At 44.0% G+C, this 22,608-nt stretch overlaps 1 protein-coding gene across 1 annotated transcript in view; it reads left to right on the forward strand.

The window, feature by feature from the left end:
* Positions 1-16,855: 16,855 nt before the first annotated feature.
* Positions 16,856-22,608, forward strand: part of hipk2 (homeodomain interacting protein kinase 2) — a 71,477-nt gene continuing 65,724 nt past the window's right edge. The window contains exon 1 of the mRNA XM_079275010.1: positions 16,856-16,995. Coding sequence (XP_079131136.1) covers positions 16,977-16,995 — 19 coding nt within the window. The 5' untranslated portion in view covers positions 16,856-16,976. The remainder of the gene's footprint in view (positions 16,996-22,608) is intronic.

Raw genomic sequence — 22,608 nt, forward strand, 5'->3', positions numbered from 1 at the left:
GTTGGTTACACTGTCTAATAGAGTCTGATGGGAAGAGGGCTCTCGATGTATTTTTGCCTGAGTGGATGTAACACTTGTCCTAGGAGAAACAAATGAATGATGAGTAGCCACAAGGCTAAGGTTAGGTTATTTTCCTAACCTTCCGCTAACATTCCCGGTAGGTTATTTTCCATGAAATGAAAGCATTTCCAAATTTTAGTCCTCTGATAATATCATTTGTTTTAGCATGATGTAAATTTGACAGGTTTTTAGTCAGATAGCTATAAATTGTAATCACAATAATCATCAGCACGGTAAATTGAATGAAATCAAGCTTGACTATAACATGCTAAGCATACATCACAGTCATCATGCATTGTCTCCTTGATGAGGGAGCTCAGATTGTGTGAAGGGCTCTTAGATTTCACCATGACAGACTGGTTGCTCTTGGATTTAAAGATAACATTAGCACACTTCAGGTTTAGCCGACCAAATGTGTCTTTGCAGTCCACTGGAGTCTTATGTTGCAAATGAACCACGCTGTTGCACAAAACTGTGGGAAATGAGTTCCAGTCAGAGGCGAGCAGCCCTGTTATACTGGACGCTGTGACATGAAACGTTAGTAAAGCCACAATGAAACAGACAATGCATTAAGTTCTCTGGGCTCTGAAAGGTACCTAAATATATTTGACAAACTAGACTGCATGCGCGTCCAGATAAATACCCCTCAACACAGAATCTGTGACACACATGCACGGTGCTGCACGACATTGAAAAATGGCATATGACATGTAAGAGAACCTGTTGAAGAAACTATCATGTCTGCAGGCCTGCATGGGCGAATCAGTGCTTTGGGATGGGGCCAGATTTTCTCCCTAAAAGCCGGCCAGCAATTTAGAATCACATTTCGATCACTAATGTCTATTACCCGAGACCTGAGTAAACAGCTTCCTCACAACAATAAATCACACCTCCTCCCGGGATAGATGATTGAGCTGCTGGCAGAGTTCATGCAGTGCATTTGAACACATGAAGACAAAGACTAAAACTTGAACAATATTAACAGCCAAGTTATATCTATGGGCTTCGGAACAGATACTGTGCGTTTAACCTCAAAGCCAGGGCTTGTGTAAAAGATGCTGAGTCATACAGCCTACTTTACGATATTGTGCTTGATAAGCCTGATACATTTTCCTGACATCAGTGGATTTTGTAAAACTGTCTCTCTGAAACAGTATTAATGTGCACTGATGAAATTGACAGAAAGCAATCGTGGCACTGCACCTTATTTTGGTAAAACCAGCTTTTGCCGAGCATATTTGTCGAGCGGCTACATGATTACGTGTTTGAATAACAGTTCACAGGATAAATCTAAAAGTAAATTCAGTCTGTTTACTTTAAAATGAAACAAACTGAAAACAATAAGAGAGAATACATTGGAAAATTGGAAGCATGCTGTGATCAAAACTGATGACCTAGCAAACATTTTTGCAAAAAGAAGTTTTAATCAAATGGCGTTTTGTCGCTCCCATGCGAGTTTTGCGGCTCAGTCGCCCACATAAGGCTGATTTGAGGTGCCGTATAATTACGCTCAGTTGACAGTAATTCTCTGCACTTTCACTTCATGAATAATCCGGCATTATGATCGGCGGGTAGGCAAGCCGTGGGCTAATCCACAAACAATATTATCAAAACCCACACGCAATCATGCAATCACCGGGTTGACGGAATATTAGTGGTGAGCGTGCACTGTATCTGCTTTGATGGACTGTGAAGAGTGATATGTGACAATTTAAAAACACCTACACACCCACCGGCAGAGTGTAATGCACTTCAGGCTCCAGGGAGAAGCAAAGTCACTCCATTTATTAATGATGTCACTTCATCTCCATATCACTTAAACCCGGAAAATGGATACGAGGTAGCGTGGGATGAGCAAGGGGAAAAAAAGTTTCAAATCCTCTTTTCACTTACTGGAAATGCTGTTGGTATCAAAGAGCTTTTAAAGACTGCAGGCATGTCTGTAAATCATACAGAGAGGAGCAGAGCTGTTATAATTGCTTTGCAATGCCTGTGATGCCCCACCGCATTATCCATGTCATAGCTTATTGCTTTTTTATTGTTAAGTGCCTCGTAAAAACGGCATCAATACATGACCATTGATTTGTGCACGGCCGGGTAAGCTCCCCAGATGGTGAACATACATGATCCACACACACACACACACGGACAGGAAAAAGAGTGCGCAGAGGCAGTCACAAGAGGATGCCGGCATCAGATCTGCCACATTGGCCCACTGAATAAATGGATGTGTCCAGATGGGCAAGAGAGAAGGAGGAAGGAGGGACAGCGCTGAGGGACAAGCCCCCGTGCTGCTGGTGCTCACTTTGAAACGTAGCTTCTTGTCACAAGTGGACCAATGTGTGAGTGTGTATGTTGTCAGTGTTTGTACTGTGGAGCATTGTCTGTATTAGCTCAGGCCCGCTTCCCACATCCTGGCTGGTGGTAACACAGTGACACCAAATACACAGACACACACACACACACACACACAATACGCAGGCTTATCAGAGAGAGCAGAAAACTCCTCCTGATTATTAAGCTATGGCACGGCCGACTCACAAACCAAAACAATCCCTTACCAAATCTGGTTAGTGCCAGGTTGCAGTCCCTCCAAAAGATGAAGAAAAACGAATCCAAACATTGGTCTTGCTTCTACCAAATTGAAGACAATTTAAGTCCTGGTAAGCTTTTGGGAAACCAGGAGCAGAACAGAACAGACCAGCCTAGTTTGACCAAACCAGTCTGTAAAAAATGTGTTCCAAAATCAGCTCACCCAGAAACCCCTCCACTGCACCCAGTTATTTGTATCATCAAAACCTACAAGGGCTCGAGTGAGAATCTTAGCTGTAACTCAATCGTTAACCAAGTGTTAATATTAACTGTTTTGTCTAGGAAAGGACCAATTTTCTCCTCATAAAGGACGAGATGTTGTTCATTGCCATCACAGAGCTGTCTTCATTGCACAGACATGTTCTTAATAGTATGCTAAGGTGCTCGAGTGTTTGTGTGTTTGTGTGTGTGTGTGTGTGTGTGTTTGAACGTGTGCACTCAGTGGAGGTTTATCTCCGACTCTAGCTCATAGTTCTACATGTCTGGCGTTCCTCTGTGTCACATCATCGGCCGTCTAGCGCAATCAATCAAGAGAGCCCATTGTGCCTCACAAAAAGCCAATGAGCTGCATCAATAACTGAGCCTGCGCTCCCCACACATGAATATTCCCCTAATGAAACAATCTCTTACCGCAACACAGGCCTGGAAGTCAGTGAGGGGGGGGGGGGGGGGGATGATAGAGGCTCCACGGCGACAGGAATGTCCGTACTTTGTCTATTTCGGTCTCTCAATGAGAATGAGGAAACAGAAAATGGAACATTTGAAAGAAAGAGAGAAACACATGCGCACATTGACCCATGTGCCGCTTTTTGTCCTTTTGCATGTAAGCTGATGCCGTTAACAAAAGGCCACTAGCTGACTGTAACCCATTCACTCTAATACCCATCCCCCAAAGAAATAATGGCCACATTCACTTCTTCAAAACATCACACATGGAAGAATCACGGTAATGTCCTCCCTCAAGTGGCCTTCATTTCCATTAAAACAACATATCACTCCCCGGTCCCTATTAACCCGGGGAACCGGGCCGTCCTCAGCTTGCACGAGCTGGAACACTTTGCACCGAAAACAGTGTGTTCATCACTTGGCCTCCCACTATTGCCATTAACTCTGTGCTAAGACCATTATTTAAACACTGAAAGCAGAGCGGGTAATTTGGAGCAACGCAGTGCCAGCTCTAACGTCTATTCTATAGCCACAGCTGCAGTGTGTAGTCTGGAAACTGTCGAGGGGCCAGTAAGTGACGCTCCATTGAGCCTCCACAAACAACACAAGACAGAAATGAACCACTGAGGCAGGAGAAAAGGGGGAATGTTTTTCCTCCAACAGAAAGAAGACAGATGACAAAGCATGGAAGAGAGGGAGAAGCAGAGAAAGAGACAAGAGACAAGAGAATGGAGAGGAAAAATTAGAGAGAAACGGAAAGGTTATGCTTATGATTTATTAAGGCAAATGTTAGACGGAAGCACGAAGGAGGCAAATGCGTCATCAGAAAGGCCATGCCTGCCTTTCTACCTTCCTGTAGCAACACAAAAAAATGCATGTGAGCCTTAATCTATAGCCTTTCCGCTCGCCGTGAGTCACATGGATACCCCCAACCTGTGCCATCTCTAATGCTCCTACCCACAAGCACACACAAACAAACACGTACACAGCACTGTGCAGTCCCTCCCCGCAGAGCACATCATCCACCGCAACGGCAACGGCGATATTTACAGCCAGGGAGGCTGGGTTTCTTGTCACGAAGCCGACCTTCTCAGCACATACAGTACTGTAGGTGAATTCAACGATCGCCGCCAATCTGAGGGAGAGGACAGCGATTCTGGCCCCGGCAGGAAGCACGACGCTGGTGTGAATCTCTCGCGTCTGAGGCACTTCAATCCTCGGGAAACAATAACAGAGGCCTGGCCTTTGACGTCAGACAGCGTGGTCGTAAAGGCAGAATCAAGGGTAGAGATTAACAGGAGCTCTCTGAGGGGGGCAGACCCTCTTCCTGTTGCTAGGAGGCACTGAGCATCTATCTTTTCATCAATGGATGTCTTTAAAAGAGAGAAATGTTTAGAGGGAGAGAAAGACAGAAATATAGTGAACTGATAATGTGCTGTTCGGGACTGCTGATGCAAGTAACTATCTATATACACACCAGTATGGCCAAAACATTTGATGTATTGCTAGAAATGTAGAGTAATACCTATTCTAAAAAAACTGAACTCTGTAATAATAGTATAAGCACCTACAGTATATGTTCTTATACGTAAATTCCCATATTTTCCCCTCTAGTTCCCTTGTACCTATATATGTATCTGTACGTACTGTGCATTGAACGCTGTACGTTGCGGGCCACAATCTAAAGCCCAAAAAACTCATCGCTCTTTAGTCGCATAGCTCCAGTTAACCTCAACGAAACAAGAATATAATCCTCGGTTGGAAACGGAACTACTACCTCTGATAGTTTCATGATCACATTTAGTCATGTCATTTGCTCATCAAGGAAATAGCAAATTGCGAAGGAGTTGTGGCAAGTGAAATGATTGGACGCTGTGATAGATAGGGAGCCATCCAGTGAGCCCCAATACAACAGTGAACGCTCACCACGTCGGCCAATGACAACACAAGTCAAACTGCATGTAGCGGGTGGAAGGTCAATGGGGCTGCCTGGTCAGCAGAGCTCTTCTTATGTTCACTATCTCGGTGATCCACGCGTGTGTCTTTGTGTGTGCGGCAATGTGAGAAGGGTGGAAGCTGTGGGTTATGATACACACGGTCTCTTGGCACCTTAGCGGAAGCTGCTGACTCCTCTGTCAGGGGCGTCACCCTGTTGTGAGCAAAGAGAAATCCTGATTATACCAGAGGCTGTAAAGACGAGTAGCTCCTCCTCTTTAGCACATTTACTGAACAAACAGATGCACAGAGGAACTGAAAGTGGACACACTGCAAAGAACAGCTTTACATGGTCATCTTGATTCATATGATTTCAGATGTGTCTTGAAACAAGATTAAAAAAAATAGATGCTGTTATGCCATGAGCTTAGATTGAGTAACATGCAGGCCTTGTAGGTCTCTTCCCGTCTCCGGCTAAATGTGTCTGGAAACAATAGTTTTAATAGAGTTAAGTACTCAAGGTTTCCATAATCGTCTAAAACGATTCCTTGATTATCAGCCTGCTGATTGTATGAAGCATGTCAGCACTTGTAAAACACACAGCAGAATATTTGTCCCTGCTGTTCTCTAGCAACCTTGTCTCCTTCAATTAACGCTCTGTATTCGTGAGTTATGTTAAATGGCAACTTTAAGTGCCAATGCAGAAACTACTGCGAGAGCTGCTCGCCTTTTTTATTATTTAACCAGGAATGTAATGCGAGCCTTAAATAAGTGGCTCTATCATTTTGTTGGCATGCAGATCAACCTTACTGAAGTCAAATTTGAATGGTGTGGCGTCTTTGAACGTTTTATCTGATAGACTCTGACAAACATTTTAATTTCGACACTACCGGTTTTCCCAAAACACATTTTGCTAATATGATGTTATAATTAATCCATGAGGCTGACGTTGACTGATATTCCCGGCTCTTTCTATTGGCAGTACACCAAGAAGTGAATGTAGAAGAGAACAATTGAAATTACACATAAGAAGATTGTCATTCAGTCAATTTCATTATGTTGCAAAACATCAAACAGGTTTTGTTATAATTATTTCAGTCACTGACCAGTCAGGTCATCCTCCAACCAAACAAACCAAACCATAACAGCCCATTTTGATGCACTTTTAACTGTATCTGTTTCTCACGGTCATGTTGTTGGTCTTCCAACCCTTCTTCTTCACCTTCTATTGACAGTATAATACACCAAAGTTGTTCAAATGTTCTCATATTTAAATATAATTTACATACTACATGATGGGCTTCTGATAATGAGCTATCAATACAAATAGTTCCATTACTGATTCACATAATAGTTTCCCCATTGCCCGCTAAACATTTTACCAAAGCTATGATGTTGAAGTGTGAGTGACTGACTGGACCACTGGAGAGCAATTCCTATTTGAATAGTATCATGAAAAGAGTGGGCAATCTGCTTTGTGTCTGTAAAGGCACCTGGTTGGGCCCTCTGTACCCTAATGTCCATTGCAACACACACACACACACACACACACACACAAATAGAGAAACACACATCCTCTAACAAACTGTTGTCGCCATCAATGAAACACTCCTGCAGACCGGCGGACAACGAAACTGTGCAACTATTCACGTCAGCAATCAGTCGATTACGATTTGCAGGGGAATATCTCTGCACAAACCCGCTGCTGATTTCAAGAAGTAACTCAGCCGTGATTTATAGACTTAATCCCGCACAGGCAGCGTGTCCAGCCAGCTCTAATGAAACACATTGGTTTGGATGTGATCTGACGAGTCCAGAGAGCTGTGCCATGTGGAAAAGAACATATGGATCACTGAGCTCCTCTCCAACATTCCTGAACAATCTGGACAGGACATTGAGCGTTTTAGCACCACCGAGGACTCACCATGCACTGCAGAGGCCTCCGGCTGCTTGTTCCCAGCGGGATAAGCATCCTATCTGTCCTCTGGAAAAACAGGAAGAGACCTCTTGCACACAGCTACCGTTTTGTAACTTTATCAGTCGGAGAATCTTTGTCATATAATCTGCAGAGCATTACATGATCTAATTTAAACTTTGAGAACTCTGGTGGCTTGTTCTACCAAAACACAACTTGGTGACTGCTTTGCATCTCACTGCAACTCTTCAATCAGACTGACGATAACTAATGTAACTCCTTCCCTTAGCAAATAGATCAGCTTCAGCTTGGTCCTGCTGACCCGTGACTCACTCTGTCCATGAGCAAAAGAAGCCGTTTGGATTAGCAAAACAGTTTGAAGCTCACTTGGTGTGAGATCATCTGAGAATATGTCATCAGTTCCACTCGCACCCATGGGACCCTGAATGGACCCTGAATGGATCCTGAATGGACCCTGATGGACCCTGAATGGACCCTGAATGGACCCTGAATGGACCCTGAATGGTCCCTGCTTTATGTTACACAGCATACTGCAGAGCTTAAGTGATTCGCTACCATTCGAGCATTTTATAGAAGAGGAGAGGAGAGGAGGATTACAGTGGTAGTAATACCATGAGGCATTCTTATTATGTGGGCACATGTGGCATGCTGGCCATACACCTGACCACCATGAGCTGTAAAAGCTTACGTCCCTTTTCTATTTTCAGAGCAACAAATGCCTCTGTATCTCTCAGTAAATCAGGAGGATATGTAGTTGTATGTAAGGTATATCAGGGGCACAGTGGCTGGCTATAGTGCTGCAAGTGTGTTCAACACGTGTGGTTAGGTTAGGCTTCAAAAATCATATATCACAAAACCATTATGCTTGAGCAAGTTTGCCCGTTCCTTTTTTGGCAGACTCCAGCAGGTGTCACTCTAACCTGTGATCTCCAATAAGGACATTGGAGCTGCAACCACCAACCAAACCTGACTGGGACTGTCTGGGACTGTCTGGGACTGTCTGGGACTGCAAGAGGTGGGGTCAGGCAATCAGTCAATCAGTCACTGCTCTGCCTTCACCGTGAGTGAGTTCACTAGAGGTTCAACTCTGCCCAGCAGAGCAGTGTGAAACCCAGTCCGCCCGCCGCACCGTGGAACACGCCGCTGAACCCACGGCCTCGGGGGGAGGAAATGTTTTCTCCTCGCTGCTAAAAAAAAACAAACCCGCCCCTACCTCTTCTATTTGTACGTGTGTGTGTGTGTGTGTGTGTGTGTGTGTGTGTGTGTGTGTGTGTGTGTGCTAAACTGCTTTAGCTCAGCGTATCTCTCCAAGATAACGATCATTAATTCATTATTTGGTGGCTTTGGCGTGTGGACCGTGAGAGCATTCATCTCAAGGAAATAGAGGAGAGACATTCTTTCTGTTAAAACAAGCGAGGCTTTTAGATTTCCCAGGGCATGCGCGACTTGTGCTTTTCAGAATGTCAGACAGGAAAGAAACAGTAGTGCACAGGCCTACAGCACTTGAGAAACCACTGACAGGCTGCGTTTCAAGGCCACAACCTTTAGTTTGTTTTGCTGAGGAGTGAAGTTGAAGTGTGGGCGTAATTCTCTATTTGTCTCTGGACTTCGACTTCCCTGAACCCTGTCATTTCTAATCTTGGGGGCTCAGCTGCTTTCATACATGGTAGTTTCATGCAACACAAGCTCATCTCCATGCACATCTCCATGCACATCTCCAGTAAATCTTCAATTATATTGATAGCAGGTCACATAACTTCCACAGCAGCTGCAGGTTCACAAACAGACAGGAATTGACATGTTCTGGACACAGTTTCTCTTTCCCTCTCTGTCTTTCTGTACATATGTGTGCCTGTGCACGCAATGTGTGCCCATGTGTATATGCACACATAATAACAGTGCAAAGGGGAGATAAAAACACCACCTTCAGCAGTGGCATAAGTTGGATCAAAAGCACTCACTCTGCACACTGCGTCTTAACAGCTGAAGGAAAAGCGCTACATCTTAAGTGGTTAATGTTCGTCGCACAATAGACAAGCTGAAACCCGGTGGGTCTCTTTGAGGGTACACCATACATGGAAGGCATTCTGCTTGCAAATGGGCTTTATTGTAGCACTAAACCGTGCTCAGAGCGAAAGAAAGAGCATAGGAGGGGTTGCCTTTGCTCTTCCCTTTCATCAGTTGTGTGATCAATGGTGCATTGCTGGGTTACATGTGAATTAAAGTAGAAAGAGAGAGAAAACTAGTTCACTTTGTAATGACTCTTTGCAGATGTAGTGGTGTTGGTTTTGGTTGGTCAACACTTAAACTTCAGACTTAAAACCCGAAATAATTCCCCTTTCTCTGACATTTGAAACCCACGCTGGCATGCAAGTTCAATTTCATTTGCAGGGGTCAAAGCCAGATCGGTAATAACGGGTTAAACAAACACAGAGAGTTGCACATCGAATACATATTGCACTGGGACAGAGGCCCATGAGCGGCACAGATGGCATGTCCATTTGTGTTGTCTGCACTTTTTTTTGCTGGCCCGTGTTTAATTGGTTGGCCAAAGGCTGCGATGGGACAGTGAGGTTATGTTCTTTGGGTCGCATCTCACGGCCATAATGTGTGCTATTTCTGACATTCAATAGCTTAATGGAGTTCTCCAGCGATTTGGTTTTGCTCTTCCATAAATATTGGAGTGCTTGCGAGAGACAGATTTTAAAAAAGAAGGCAGAGGCCGAGATATCCTGACTTCAATGCTGGATCCTACAACTCCGATAATGCAACACAATCCACATTGTATGTTAGACCCCCCTGCCCTATCCTCCATCTTTCAAATTCAATGCCTTCAGATTATAACGCAGGCTCTCTGTCAAAGTGTTGAAGTCTCAAGTTCAACTTGGACTCTGAACTCAAGTCGGTTATTTTATCAGACTTTAGGAAGCTCCCTCCAGAGCCACAGAAGACGTTATACAGCTGTTTTCACACACTGACTGGTACTCCCCATGAGGATTGAACTTCATGAGTAAAAATCAGTGGAATGCCTCTTTCATTTTAAAAGACACCAGTTATTTACAATGCGTTTTGTCATTGAGTGGGACTTCCACAACCTCGTTCATGTTGTAATGAAGTCCCATTTGGTCATGAAGTCGCACTATTTTGACCAGCAAATGGTAGTTAAGTTGTTGTTTTTCTGGTCTACCAGCATCAGTGATTTAAAAGCATGACCTGACCTGACCTGCTGTGCCCATTAAAATCCAACTCAGACCATCGAAAGAGCAGTAACCACCTTTAGCCAGTGAGCTCAAGTCCGGAGTTATTTACTTTCCAGAAAGGTGAGACATGGAATACATTCAGAAATCAATTACAGCCTCCATAATGTAGGAAACACCCCTGAGTGTCTTACAACCATCACTTTATTAAGGCAGACGACGGAAAGGGATTAGCACGTAAACTTTGTTGCATGCATGTGAATGACACTACATGTACTGCAGATAGACGGCATCTGGCTGCAAAAGAAGAAAATCAGGATGTAAAGCAAAGAAATGAGAAACAAGCAGAAAGAGCTCTTTGTGTCAACATTTTGAAAGATGACTCTGTAACCATTTCTGATGACTCAGCTAATGTATTTGAAGTGTGTTAGTCATAGTATGTACCATAAGAAGAAGCAAACCTCTTACTACTTGAAATGAAAACAGAAAGTGCTACTTCCTTCTCCAGGCTTCATCTCTTTGGACTCTGCCACAACGCTGATTTGTCTCATGCAGATTAGTTGATTGGTTTCCCGGGCAACCAGCCCATCATTTGTTCCAGCGTTTATGTCTAAAGCTTGGTGGAGCTCTCACCGTTCCCCTCCACTGTGACCCGGGAGGCCTTGTCCGTCCCCTTCTCCGTAACATGGTGACATTGACAAACCACTCAGGAACATTCATCGCAGGCTGAGCCGCAGAAAGAACAAGCAGCACAGAGAGACACAAGACAGGACGTTGCAACACAAGAAGAACGTTTTGAGAAGCATATTGCTGAACACTCAAAATATATTTAAAAAAAAAGAGAAAGAGAAGCTATTTCGTGTGCTCTTAATTTTATACGGCATGACAAATTGCTTGATTGTTGAAAACAGAACTGCATGCATTGGTGCGTGTGAAGCATATGGGATACTCATTTACAGCTTTTGGTTGTAATTCATGCAGCTTGTTTGCTGTTAAAGAAATACCGCAGCTCAATCAAAAAAGGTACTCAATGCCAAAAGCATTGTCACAGACAAATCTCAATTCTGTTTACTCTGCTGAGATGCCTGGTAAACCACCAGCCTCACAGGCAGGAAAAACAGTGCACTCGAACATAACAACAAAAACCACAAAACGGCTTTTGCACAAAAGAAAACACAGCTTTTGCGTAGGAGAGGCGTCAGTCATTTCACGACTCAGGTAGGCATGTTTTTATTGTCACCGTTTTAATTCCTCTTGTGTTTATCGGGTGTTTTAGACGGTTTAACATATACAGTCTGGCATATAAGTAGCTACCTTTTTTACTGAATTCATAATGTCGCCTAATTGTGGTTGAGTATTCAAGTCTTGTAACGCTAAAGCTGAGACATGTTCATGACCACCGCAGCTCAACCATCGGTTAACATGGACGAATACAAGGCTGATAACATGCAGACATCAATAGAAGTTTCTCAAAGTTCTGATTTTATGGCTCCAGTGTTCGTGGGCGGATGTTTTATGACGTACAGTATTTACCTCTAAAAATCATGCACTTACAAATGTTACTCATGCATGCCTTTTTTTTGATGTTACACATGGAAACAGATTGGTCGGGCCAATTACTGAACAGGAATTTTCTAGGTTGTTATTCAGGCGTTCCTTTATTTTTCCCCCTTTAAACTAGCCGGGTAAAAGTGATTTTCCCATGGAAATGTCAATTTAGACGTCAATGATGTCGTCCATGTCAGCGAACCAAGAAACAAGCCCTGATTATAACATGTATGAGGTAATAATTGGGCCTGCGGGACGAACCAGTTGAGTCCAGCACTTAGGGGTCTGAATCAGCACAGAGGCTATTTCGGTGCTATACAAGAGGTTAGAGGTCAGTAACAACTGAGCATGTTTTCCACAAGCGCAGGAGGGGCTGAGCGAAAACACATGATGTTTGGGTTCCTTGACTTCCCTTAAAGCGAATGTTCAAAGGGAGTACACATGCAGTCCAAATAAACGTAATGAGAGATGTGAGGAGATATTTATTTATGTAGGACCACCTACGTAACTCACTTTTGGATATAAGATACACCTGAACAAGTACCAGGCTATAGGAGATAATGAAAGAGTGGTGGCCGACAGTATATGAAGCTCAAGCACAATATAGGTAATTGCTTTCTGTAATAATAGAGCTGACATATTTATCTTCATATTGTGTTTGAAGTCTCATGAAAGTTCATGCAGCTTTTTGTGTATCCTAGACCCAACAACGCACTTACCAGACTTGGCTTCCTTTTCAACTTAGGCCATGTGGTAAAGTGTGTTCTGAAGCAGAGCCGGCCTGTGGCATAGGCGCTATAGGTGCCATCCATCCACGTGGGCGCCCTGAATGAGGAAAGAAAACATCACTTTTACAATTTTTTACTCACACAATTCTCAAACCATTATTTAGAAATATTACAACAACAAAAAAAGCCCACAACAACATCACTACGTCATCTGATGAATAGGGCCTACTTTCTCGGTTGCCCGCAGCATCACCCCGGCGCATCATGGCTGCGATGCAACGGGCACCAGCTAAAATCTCGCCATGGGCGCCAAATCGCTCAGGGCCGTCGCTGCTCTGCAGGCTGCACACCATCCTCTGTCAACACAAACAGGATCATCCGAAACGCAGCTGAAGTCACTCGTGAGTAAATAGACTCGGTACGTCTCTATAATTACAGCCGTGTACGTTCCATGTCTTCAGTACTTAATAACAGTTCATAGTTCATTAAAACCCTTGCACTGAATGTGTAAAATGTGCAGATTTGTTGGTGCACGGTACAGATAAGTGGGACAGGAAAGAGGTACGGGATAATAGTGAGAGAGTTTGTCTGTGGGTGGAGAACAAGTTAGTATTACTCACGACTGTGACTTTATTCCTACAATATATATAATACAAATTATCCTTTCGTTGACAGAAAATCCTTAGCTTTTCAGTGTTATTCCGGCTATCTCTGGCTAGCATTTACAGTCACTCTCCCACTGCTTATTAATCATTTATTGTATCCACATGCACCATATCAACCTGTTTGTTGTCGTCACTCACTGGGATTTGTAATTCTGGCCTGTGACTCTTTATTTGCTCTACGCGGAGACCTTGGGGGAAGGGAGATGCATCAATCCAACGTAATTGCTGCTGACCATCTGTCTGTCTGACGGTCTGTGTGTTCAACGTGTCATCATCTGTTGGCCTGTCACACACAATGTCTTCAACAGCCCTGACTGGATCTTAATGAAACTTCAGGGCAAGACTGCTGTGTTCGGACATTCTCAAAATTACACCAGTTGGCCCAAGTGGGTTGTCATAGACAGGGTTTCATTACCTGTTGCACACCACGTTGACGATCATTCTTTTCCGTATGTGGTAACATTTTTAAAACTTATTTTGTTCAGATAGAGGCAGTCCGTTCGGGAAAGCAACACAAGCAGTCAGAACTATTTCATAGAAGTCCCATAGTTTCACATTAAACACTTCTTGGGAAGTGAAAAGTGAAATCAAATTTTTAAGTTATTTCCCAAACATTTGGGAAACGCTTTTTGCAGAACTACATCCTTGTTCAACCTCGCCCTCGAGTTTACTTTCAGTTGAGAGTTAACACAGCACTGCTATCCAATGAATGACTGTAATGAACAGGGGGTAAATATTATTGATAAGAATAAATTGTAAATATAAAACTGGATCATAGATCTTTCAAACTTTGGATTTGAATACATGGATTTTTAGGAAACTTAAGAGAAGTGGGGAAGGATATGTCTCGCTGCTCCATTCTGCCCTTTTTATAATTGCACTAAAAGGTCTAAGGGAGGCACAAAAGCTGCAACATTTATCTGGCCATACCACCGATACACAATAAATCAGATGTTTCTGATCTGAATGATTTGTATCATTTCTCTATTTCTGGGTTTTCAAACGTGCCGATTGTCCCGAGGAGGGCCCCGTAGTGTTTAAAAGCCTTCATGCCATTCACACTTCCTTGCGAGAAAGACTGGATCCTGCTCTTCCCTTGCTGTAAAACCAACAATAAAGAAGCCAAAGTTAGCATTCCGTATTGTCCAAACACACTACAGCCCTGCACAACCTGTTAGTCTGTTGATGCTTAAGACCAAAGGCAACAACAACAAAAAATGTGTGACAATTTAAACCAATACAATGATACGAACCTACAAAGGATTTAGAGGAATACGATATAAAGAAACTGTACCACACTGTTCTGGGAATAATTAAGGGCCTAAACATATTGTTTAGTATTTTATTCTGAATATCTTGAATAAGCCACGTTGTTCCAATTGTGTTGCATCTTACTTGCTCAGCAAACTCTCAGTATTGAGCAGTTCACCACAACATGGCAACGTTGGTCCCTTTAGGAGCACGCTCATGGCTTTTGTTGAGGAGGTAGCATGAATAAAGTTCAAAGTGATTCACGTGCGGTCAGGCGAAGAAATACACATTGGAACAACAATTAAAGGAAAAGAAAAAGGAAAATTAAATATTAGAGTGGAATAAAAGTAGATTCAAAATCGATGAAAGAAAAATTGACAAGATAACAGACCAGCAATACCGTTATAGAGTACTAATAATTATACTAGACCTAGCCTACTATTACTACTTATACTTTATGTTAAGCTATTTATTATTTGTCTTTTCATTTTAAGGAGGTTCGATTTTTTTTTCTCCCTGCTCCTTTTAGATTGTGGAACTGCTGATGGGAGCATTGCATGACTTGGGTGTTTTAAGGCCAAACAAATACGGGTCTGCGCATCCTGTGGGCTGCTAAGATTTTCAGATTTTCTGTCACGTCCTGCAGTTACATCATCAAACCTGCAGTGGTCAGCTCTGTGATGTGTGTGCAGGCCGAAGGCCCTGTGACATCCTTAAACTGAATGAGTAATTGCACTACTAGTTGCAAAGCTGGATGGCTTAGAACATGCACATCATCTGCTGAAGATAGAGCATCCCTGATTGGTTTTTCAAACTGAGACAATGTAACTTTTTGATTGAATGATTATTTTATCCAACAGCAGCGAGATCAAAGCACTTCTGCAGAGACATATATAGCTTTCACATTTATTCTGAGCCGAGTGCACTTTGGTTATAGGGTGAAATAGCTCTGCTCTAATGCTCTGCTATATTAACAACCTCCCATGTGTCGCAATCGACATGTTTAATTTAGAGGTCTGGTGCGTATATTGCTCTGAGTGCATTTTGGGGTCGCTGGTAAATTACAGATTACTCATATTTGTGTGAGCCTATGTAATCCGATTCCGCTCCAGTTCATTCTGTGCAAACCTCATGTCGTCATACTGTAGCCTACTGTAGGAGCGCTCCAGCCTCGCGCAGGCATGACGAAACGCACGCAGAATCATCCAACCCAGATGCACTTTGCACGGCTGTGGATAATGACGACAGCTGTAACAATCACATCATATTCAAATAACTATGTCATGTAACAATACGTAGCCTGTTCACTTGTTTTCTATTCCTTTTTTCTGAAAGTATTATTATTGTCAAAATTAGTATTATTATAATTATTTAGTTTTGTATCAGTAGTTGTGGTAGTTGTAGTAATACTACTATAGGCTATCACTTTACATCACATGTGTGTTTTTTCAATTTATGGGAGGCATAAACTCAATATACAAGTAATACTATTTCACATTCCACAATCTAAAAGGAGCAGGGAGAAAAAAAAATCTACCTCCTTAAAATGAAAAGACAAATAATAAATAGCTTAACATAAAGTATAAGTAGTAATAGTAGGCTAGGTCTAGTATAATTATTAGTACTCTATAACGGTATTGCTGGTCTGTTATCTTGTCAATCTTTCTTTCATCGATTTTGAATCTACTTGTATTCCACTCTAATATTTAATTTTCTTTTTTCTTTTGCTTTAATTGTTGTTCTAATGTGTATTTCTTCGCCTGACCGCACGTGAATCACTTTGAACTGCCTCTGTGTTGAAAAGGTGTTGAAGACAAAAAACTTCCCTTCTCGAGTCGTAAATGGTTGACACCCTCTTTTTATTTTTTTATTTTTATAAATTGTTATTTATTATTATTATTTGTTGCGACAGTATTCTGTAACTGAGGCTGACGATAATGATGATGATGATGCGACTCTCATCGTAGTACTCGCTGTCTCCGCGTCGCCTCCATCGACTCGCTCGTCGCTCGACTCGCTCACTGTACACCAAACTCGCTGCGCTCTGACCACTGCAACTTTTGCAGAGACTCCTCACTCCACAGACATGTCGCACAACAGCTGAAGTGAACCCGTCACCGCGGCTCATCATTTTGAGCCTCCGGGAAAGCAGCCCTGCGGGTGGGATTCTGGCTCGCGCAGCCTCCTCCTCTGTCGCTCCCCCCTCGCATCGGAACCCTGGATTGAAAAACGCCTGGATATGAATTATGAGCATTTCCCTCACTAATGAACTGGGCCAGTAATGCAGGAGACCGCGGCGACTCTCTCATCAGTCTTTCAAGATGGCAGATTTGCATTGAGTTTTGAACATAAATCTCGCTTTATTCTTTGGCCATGAATAACAGAAACCCTTGCACCGATGGCCCCTGTATACGAAGGTAAGATGCTTTTGAAAACGGGCTGTTTTTTCTCTCTCTCTCTCCTTGTGCGGAGCTCTGTCACAGAGCCGACACTGTATCAATTGCGATACGATTGAATTGCGGCTGATACGGAAAGAGATGCGTTGCGCCTTCCCCTGTTTCTGTCAGCAACATTAAACACGGGCTATAGGCTGTTGACGTTATAATATCCACACCAGAGCTTTATGGCTGTCACATTGCCCGCAGCTCTGTGCATTAGTGCTGTCGGTCACAGTTCGAGAGTAAATACTCGCATTGAGCTGCCCGGTGTGTGTCCGATAACATAGCGCCGATAAGGCAATAAACCCTCCCGAATAAGGTCAAAGACAAGCGTGTGTTTGATAAGCCGCCGGGTCTACGTGTTGTAAACGTTGTGTTGCGTCCTCGTGTTTGTTCCGTGCTACAAATGATCGCTCTGCTTATTGAAGACGGGATGAGAGAAGGTCGGACAGCGATCGGTGCGAGTGCTCGCCTCTATTCTCTCCACATTATACCACAGCAATCTCACCACCGACTGACTTTAGATCACTGATCGATTGATTCAAATGCTTTATTTGTTTATTTATTTCTTCTTCTTCCGGAAACCAAAGGCAAGCGTATAAATACGGCGTGTATTCGCTGTCGCTGCAGTATTGTAGCTGTGACTAATCCAATTGAGAGAATGCTACCGCACGCTTCTCTAAATTGTTTGCTGTCATACCGTTTTTTTTCTTTTCTTCTTTTAATCTAAGAGTTATTCACAGATAAACAATTAGTTTGCTTTGAAATGTCGCTACAAGGTGTGTTATATTAAACAGTGCAAGCTGCCCACAATACCATCCGTGCATGATCGGGGGTCTGTGGATATGGTACTACACTAATAGCAGCAATACATTTAATTCGATGACACATCAGGGATGTTCGTGTTATTCGATTTGATGTAATGTTTTGTGAGATTTAGCTTTCATTTCTCTGTAGTAATGTACTTATTTGCTGTAGCCTGTAGAGATGCTCTTTCTGTCATACAATGGGAGAGATGACCGTGAACAGCATGTCCAAAGGAAACAGAGGTTGCCATGCTGATCATTTGCTTTTGCAAATTGATGTGCAGCACAAAGCAAATGATGACCCTTGATGTTTCCAATATTTATTTTCCAGCAGCCTCATGTTTGATATCCTCTTGTCTACTCTGTAGTCCCTCTGCTGGTGTTAAAGGGAACCCCTTCTCTACATGTTGAAGACTACCATTGAGAAAAACAACGATTGAAAAGGAATACTACACGCTTTAAAGTGGCATTATACAAAGATCTCATGCAAAAGTGGGCTTTAATATGGATATGTGGGTTCTATAATAGGCTGCTATAGAAGATGCACTGTCATGAACAACAGTAAGGTTGCTACAAACTCCCCACTAAGTGCTGTCATGTTACTACAATATTGTAGATATTTCTTTTCCTGCGGGGTGTTGAAGTTCGCAGGAATAGCCCGAGACCACAGCGTTTCAACATGAAAAGGAAAGTTGAAATGAGACTCCTATGCAAAAGGTAATTAGTGTAAATTACATTCCCCGGCTTTCCCCCTTCGCCACGGAGAGGAGGAGAGGGAAGAGAAAGAGGCGGCAGGGGGAATTAATTACCTGACCCGTCCTCCTCCGTGTTGGAGGGGCCTGTTATGTAGAGCAATGACCGAAGTCTAGGGGGGGGGGGGGGGGGGGGGGGTAGGTTTCACATGCATAATCACTTATTTGTACGTATTTGTTTAAACACAGTGGAGGTTTTCGGTAATGTTTATGAAGCTTGTAGTGGTCAAATTGCCTTTTTCCTTCTTTTGCTTTTGTACGTGTTTGCCTTTGGTCCGTCTTGGCCGAGACAGAAAGCCATAAGGCGGGCCTGCTGGCAGGCAGGGCAGGGGCCTGATCACCCTGGGAGCCTGGTCTCATAACCCAAACTGACACCTTGATGGATGTCTGATGAACGGAGCAGGTCCAGCAGCCCCCAGCTGTGGAAAAGCTAATATTCACACACCGCCAAACCCTGCCTGCCCTTCTTCCCTGGCTGGATATTGTTGTTGTGGTGTGTGCTCATGCCTGCGTGAGCATTTGTCTCTATCTGCGTATGTCATGCACACATGTGGCTTCACCCATTTGTATGGCAGGCCTGCAAGAGGATTAGGCAGCTGCGAGGCTGGGCACCAGGCAGGGAGGCAACTTCATTTGCAGATCTGCCTCTCACAGGTCAGCCAGTACTATTCCAGAGAGGATTCTTTCGTTCACGCCAGGAAAAAACGGACAGAGTATGACTCAGAGGCTGCTGCTGACGATGATAGTGGTGACAGGCGCTACAGCATCACAAGGCAGATTAATGTTTGAACCATCCAGCTATTGTTAATGTGACTTTGAACAACCTCACGGTGTCCAGGTTATGGGGAATGTACCGTGCCTTGTTTGAGGGGAAATTAGAAGGGCGGACTCTCTAAGAAACTGCCCTCAACTCCCCCCCCCCCCTCTCCCCCTCACGCTTGTTTGGACCTGCTTGATTGATATCTTCCTCACAGGCTACGACCCAGGCTTAGGCTCCAAGGTTGCAGCTTTTTTAAAACTTTGATTCGAATTGCAGGAAGAACCCCGGGGGCCTTCCGGTGGCAGAGTCAGGGGAACCGAGGAGGGTCTCTCTTCCTGGCTGTTATGACAAGCAGGGTGGCGTGTTCAGCTCTTCAGCGTCCACGTCGGAGAAACAGAGAGGCCTGGGGAGGGAGGTTAGCTAAACAGTTGAAAAGAGATGCGGCGATATTTTAAACAGCTCACAGGAAAGAACAGTCATCACTCAATCCTTGTAGGTGCCATTGAGAGTGTTTGTCTCTTGTTTTTCGCTGTCACTCAGCAGCCGTTTCGATCTGTTTGTTGACCTGATGCGTCGCCCCGTGACTTGTTTGGAAGGCGGTTTGCTCAGAAAGGGGTTATGAAAAAGGATAAGCTGTCTTTACAAGTATCGCTTTTGCATTATTCAAAGCTTCCGATCTGAAAAAGGAAGACAAATCCAGTGTTCAGGGATCCTTTGTGCTATTGATTTGTTGAAGCATTTAGTAGAAGAAGCTGAAGCTTTGGAGGGAGATAGAATGTGAGTTTTGGGTGAGATGAGGTGCGTGCGTGTAGCTCTCAGCTGAAGACGAGGGACTATGTGAGCTCTCTGATGTGCTGAAATAGTTCACAGGTGTGATCAGAGGGTTTTGGAAACAGATGACGGGGGGGGGGGGGGGGGGTACGTCAGCCTGAACTGAAATGACAGGTTTGTATAGAGGCCAGTCTGACACAGGAGGCCCAGCCTTGAATGTGAGCACAATACTTCTGGCTCTGTCAGCAGACTCAACTTTTCATATACTCTTTTCAGTAAATTTCTCTGGAGTGAAACTGCCTCTAATACTCCAGCGCATTATTCTTCTGGCTCTTTTTTGTTTCCTTCGTCTTTCTTTTCGCTTGGAGGAAATTCAATTGAGATGCGAGGGGACTTTGCAATTCTCATTTTCTCTTCAGTCAGTAAGCCTTCCTGTTTTAGTGCTTCTGCCATATGTTTCAGACCTCTCGCGGAAACAACTCTGAAAGCCGGGCTCCGCAGTCCTTGAAGCGGGAGACCACATCAATTGCTGACATGAGTTGGTTTTTATCGAAGGGGGAGGCTGGCTGGGATGGAGCCTCAACCCTGTCGACTGCTTACACAAGGCATTTCCGTGTTGGTTGTCATGCATGTGTAAAGGCCCCTTTTTTCTCCCTGCACTGTTGTTTCACACTGTGTATGGTGTCAGCTTGTGGGCAGCAGCTGCCTCTGGCTCTGACTAGCAGTGTAACGACTCCAGGCTCTGTTAAGTAAGGAAACTAGTGCGGCAGGCATCTTAAAGTTGCGTTGCTCTCTGGCCTGTAATGTAAAAGTTGATATAGATATTGATATAGCACTCGAATGTGGTGAACCGGTAGAGTGGGTTGTCCTTTCATCACAAGGTTGGGGGTTTGATCCCAGGCTCTGCATGTTGCTCAGTTTCCTTGATCGAGTCACTGAACCCAAAGTTGCTCCCCGGATGCTTCACAGCAGCCCCCCTGCTCCTAACTGCTTTGGATCGGTTAAATGCAGAGATACAATTTCAAATATTTCATGATTTCAGGATTTGGATTTTGGAAACCTTGTTCTCAGTGGGTTGCCACATTACCTAAAAAAACCCTCTTGTATTTGAGGATCAGCGGAAGAGACAGAAATAGATGAAGGTCCCTCTTAAATCGAGATAACCTCCTCTTGCTAAAAGTAATGTAATAAGCGCTCTGCAGCGAGGATGAGAGCAGCATCTGCTGAAACGTGCTGAGAGTCTCTGCACCTTGTGACACATCCATTGCTTTGATCTGCTATGAGAGCCACGGTTCAAACAAAGGTTCACTTTTACTGCTTCTCAACACAGAGTGAATGAGGCCTTTTGTTAACTTGGGCCCGCTAAGCAATAATTACGCCGGGATTCCTTCAGCATAAAGGACACTTTATATGCTGAGGGTGTCACTTTTTTATTTTTTATTTTTAAATATACAGGATATTTAAGTGAGTCATTTTTTTTCAGAGCAGCACGAGCATGGTCTGCATTTTACTCGCATGCCATATATCACTTGCTCACTTTGCAATCATCATTCGCCAATGACCCCTCCAGTTCCCACCCCCACCCGGACCGCGTTCCCCCGCCCCACCCCCACATCCAGCCCTTATCTGTCCTTCCATCCCACTCTGTTTGTTGATAAGCCGAGAGGCCATTGGCCAGCACACATGGTGCCCATGTGACACTTCAGCAACAGCCTGATGGCCAGATTGGAAGCCCCATGAATGTGTGTGTGTGTGTGTGTGTGTGTGTGTGTGTGTGTGTGTGTGTGTGTGTGTGTGTGTGTGTGTGCGTGTAATTGGAGGCTGGTTCGAGAAGATGTCTAACTACTGTAGCTTTTTTGTTCTGCCTAATGATTTGCAAACCCCCCCCCTTCTTCCTGCCTCACTCAGTCCCCCCCCCCCCCCCCCCCGTTGTCTTATTGCCATCACTAACCCCCCAAACCGAACCACCAGCTTGTTTGTGGCACAAGATGTCCCAGGTCTTAATCCTGTTGTTTGTGACAGTGTCCCTCCCCCCCCCGTACTAGTCCATTTGACATCGCACCCTCTGGAAGAGAGCTGCATTCATCACCGGCTATTTTGGCCTTTCAACTTGACACGTCACATTGCACATGCACTCGCCAAGCTGGTAAAACAAAATAAAAAGTTGAACAAAGCCTTGAACGTGGTGGATAGACAACAGCTGAATGTTGAGGGCAACTGCCACACTCGCAGCCGCTTCATTGAAACAAAAGATCCGAAGCGTCTCTATTACACCAAGCTCAGAGTGAAAAATGGCTTGCAGTTTTTAATCAAGCCTTTTTGACACACTTGTCTTTCGAGTGAAGCAGACAGGGAGGGAGGGTGAGGATGGAGAGTGTTTAGGGGCAGATATTGAAGTAAACTGTGAAGGACGGACTCATTCAGATTAGGGCACTGAGGTTGGCTTTTTTAGGGTATACGCTCTCGTATTCACGGACGTAGACACGGCTCTGCCGTGTCCAGC

The sequence above is a fragment of the Melanostigma gelatinosum genome, assembly GCF_949748355.1.
Source record: "Melanostigma gelatinosum genome assembly, chromosome: 1".
In the NCBI taxonomy this organism is placed as follows: Eukaryota; Metazoa; Chordata; class Actinopteri; order Perciformes; family Zoarcidae; genus Melanostigma; species Melanostigma gelatinosum.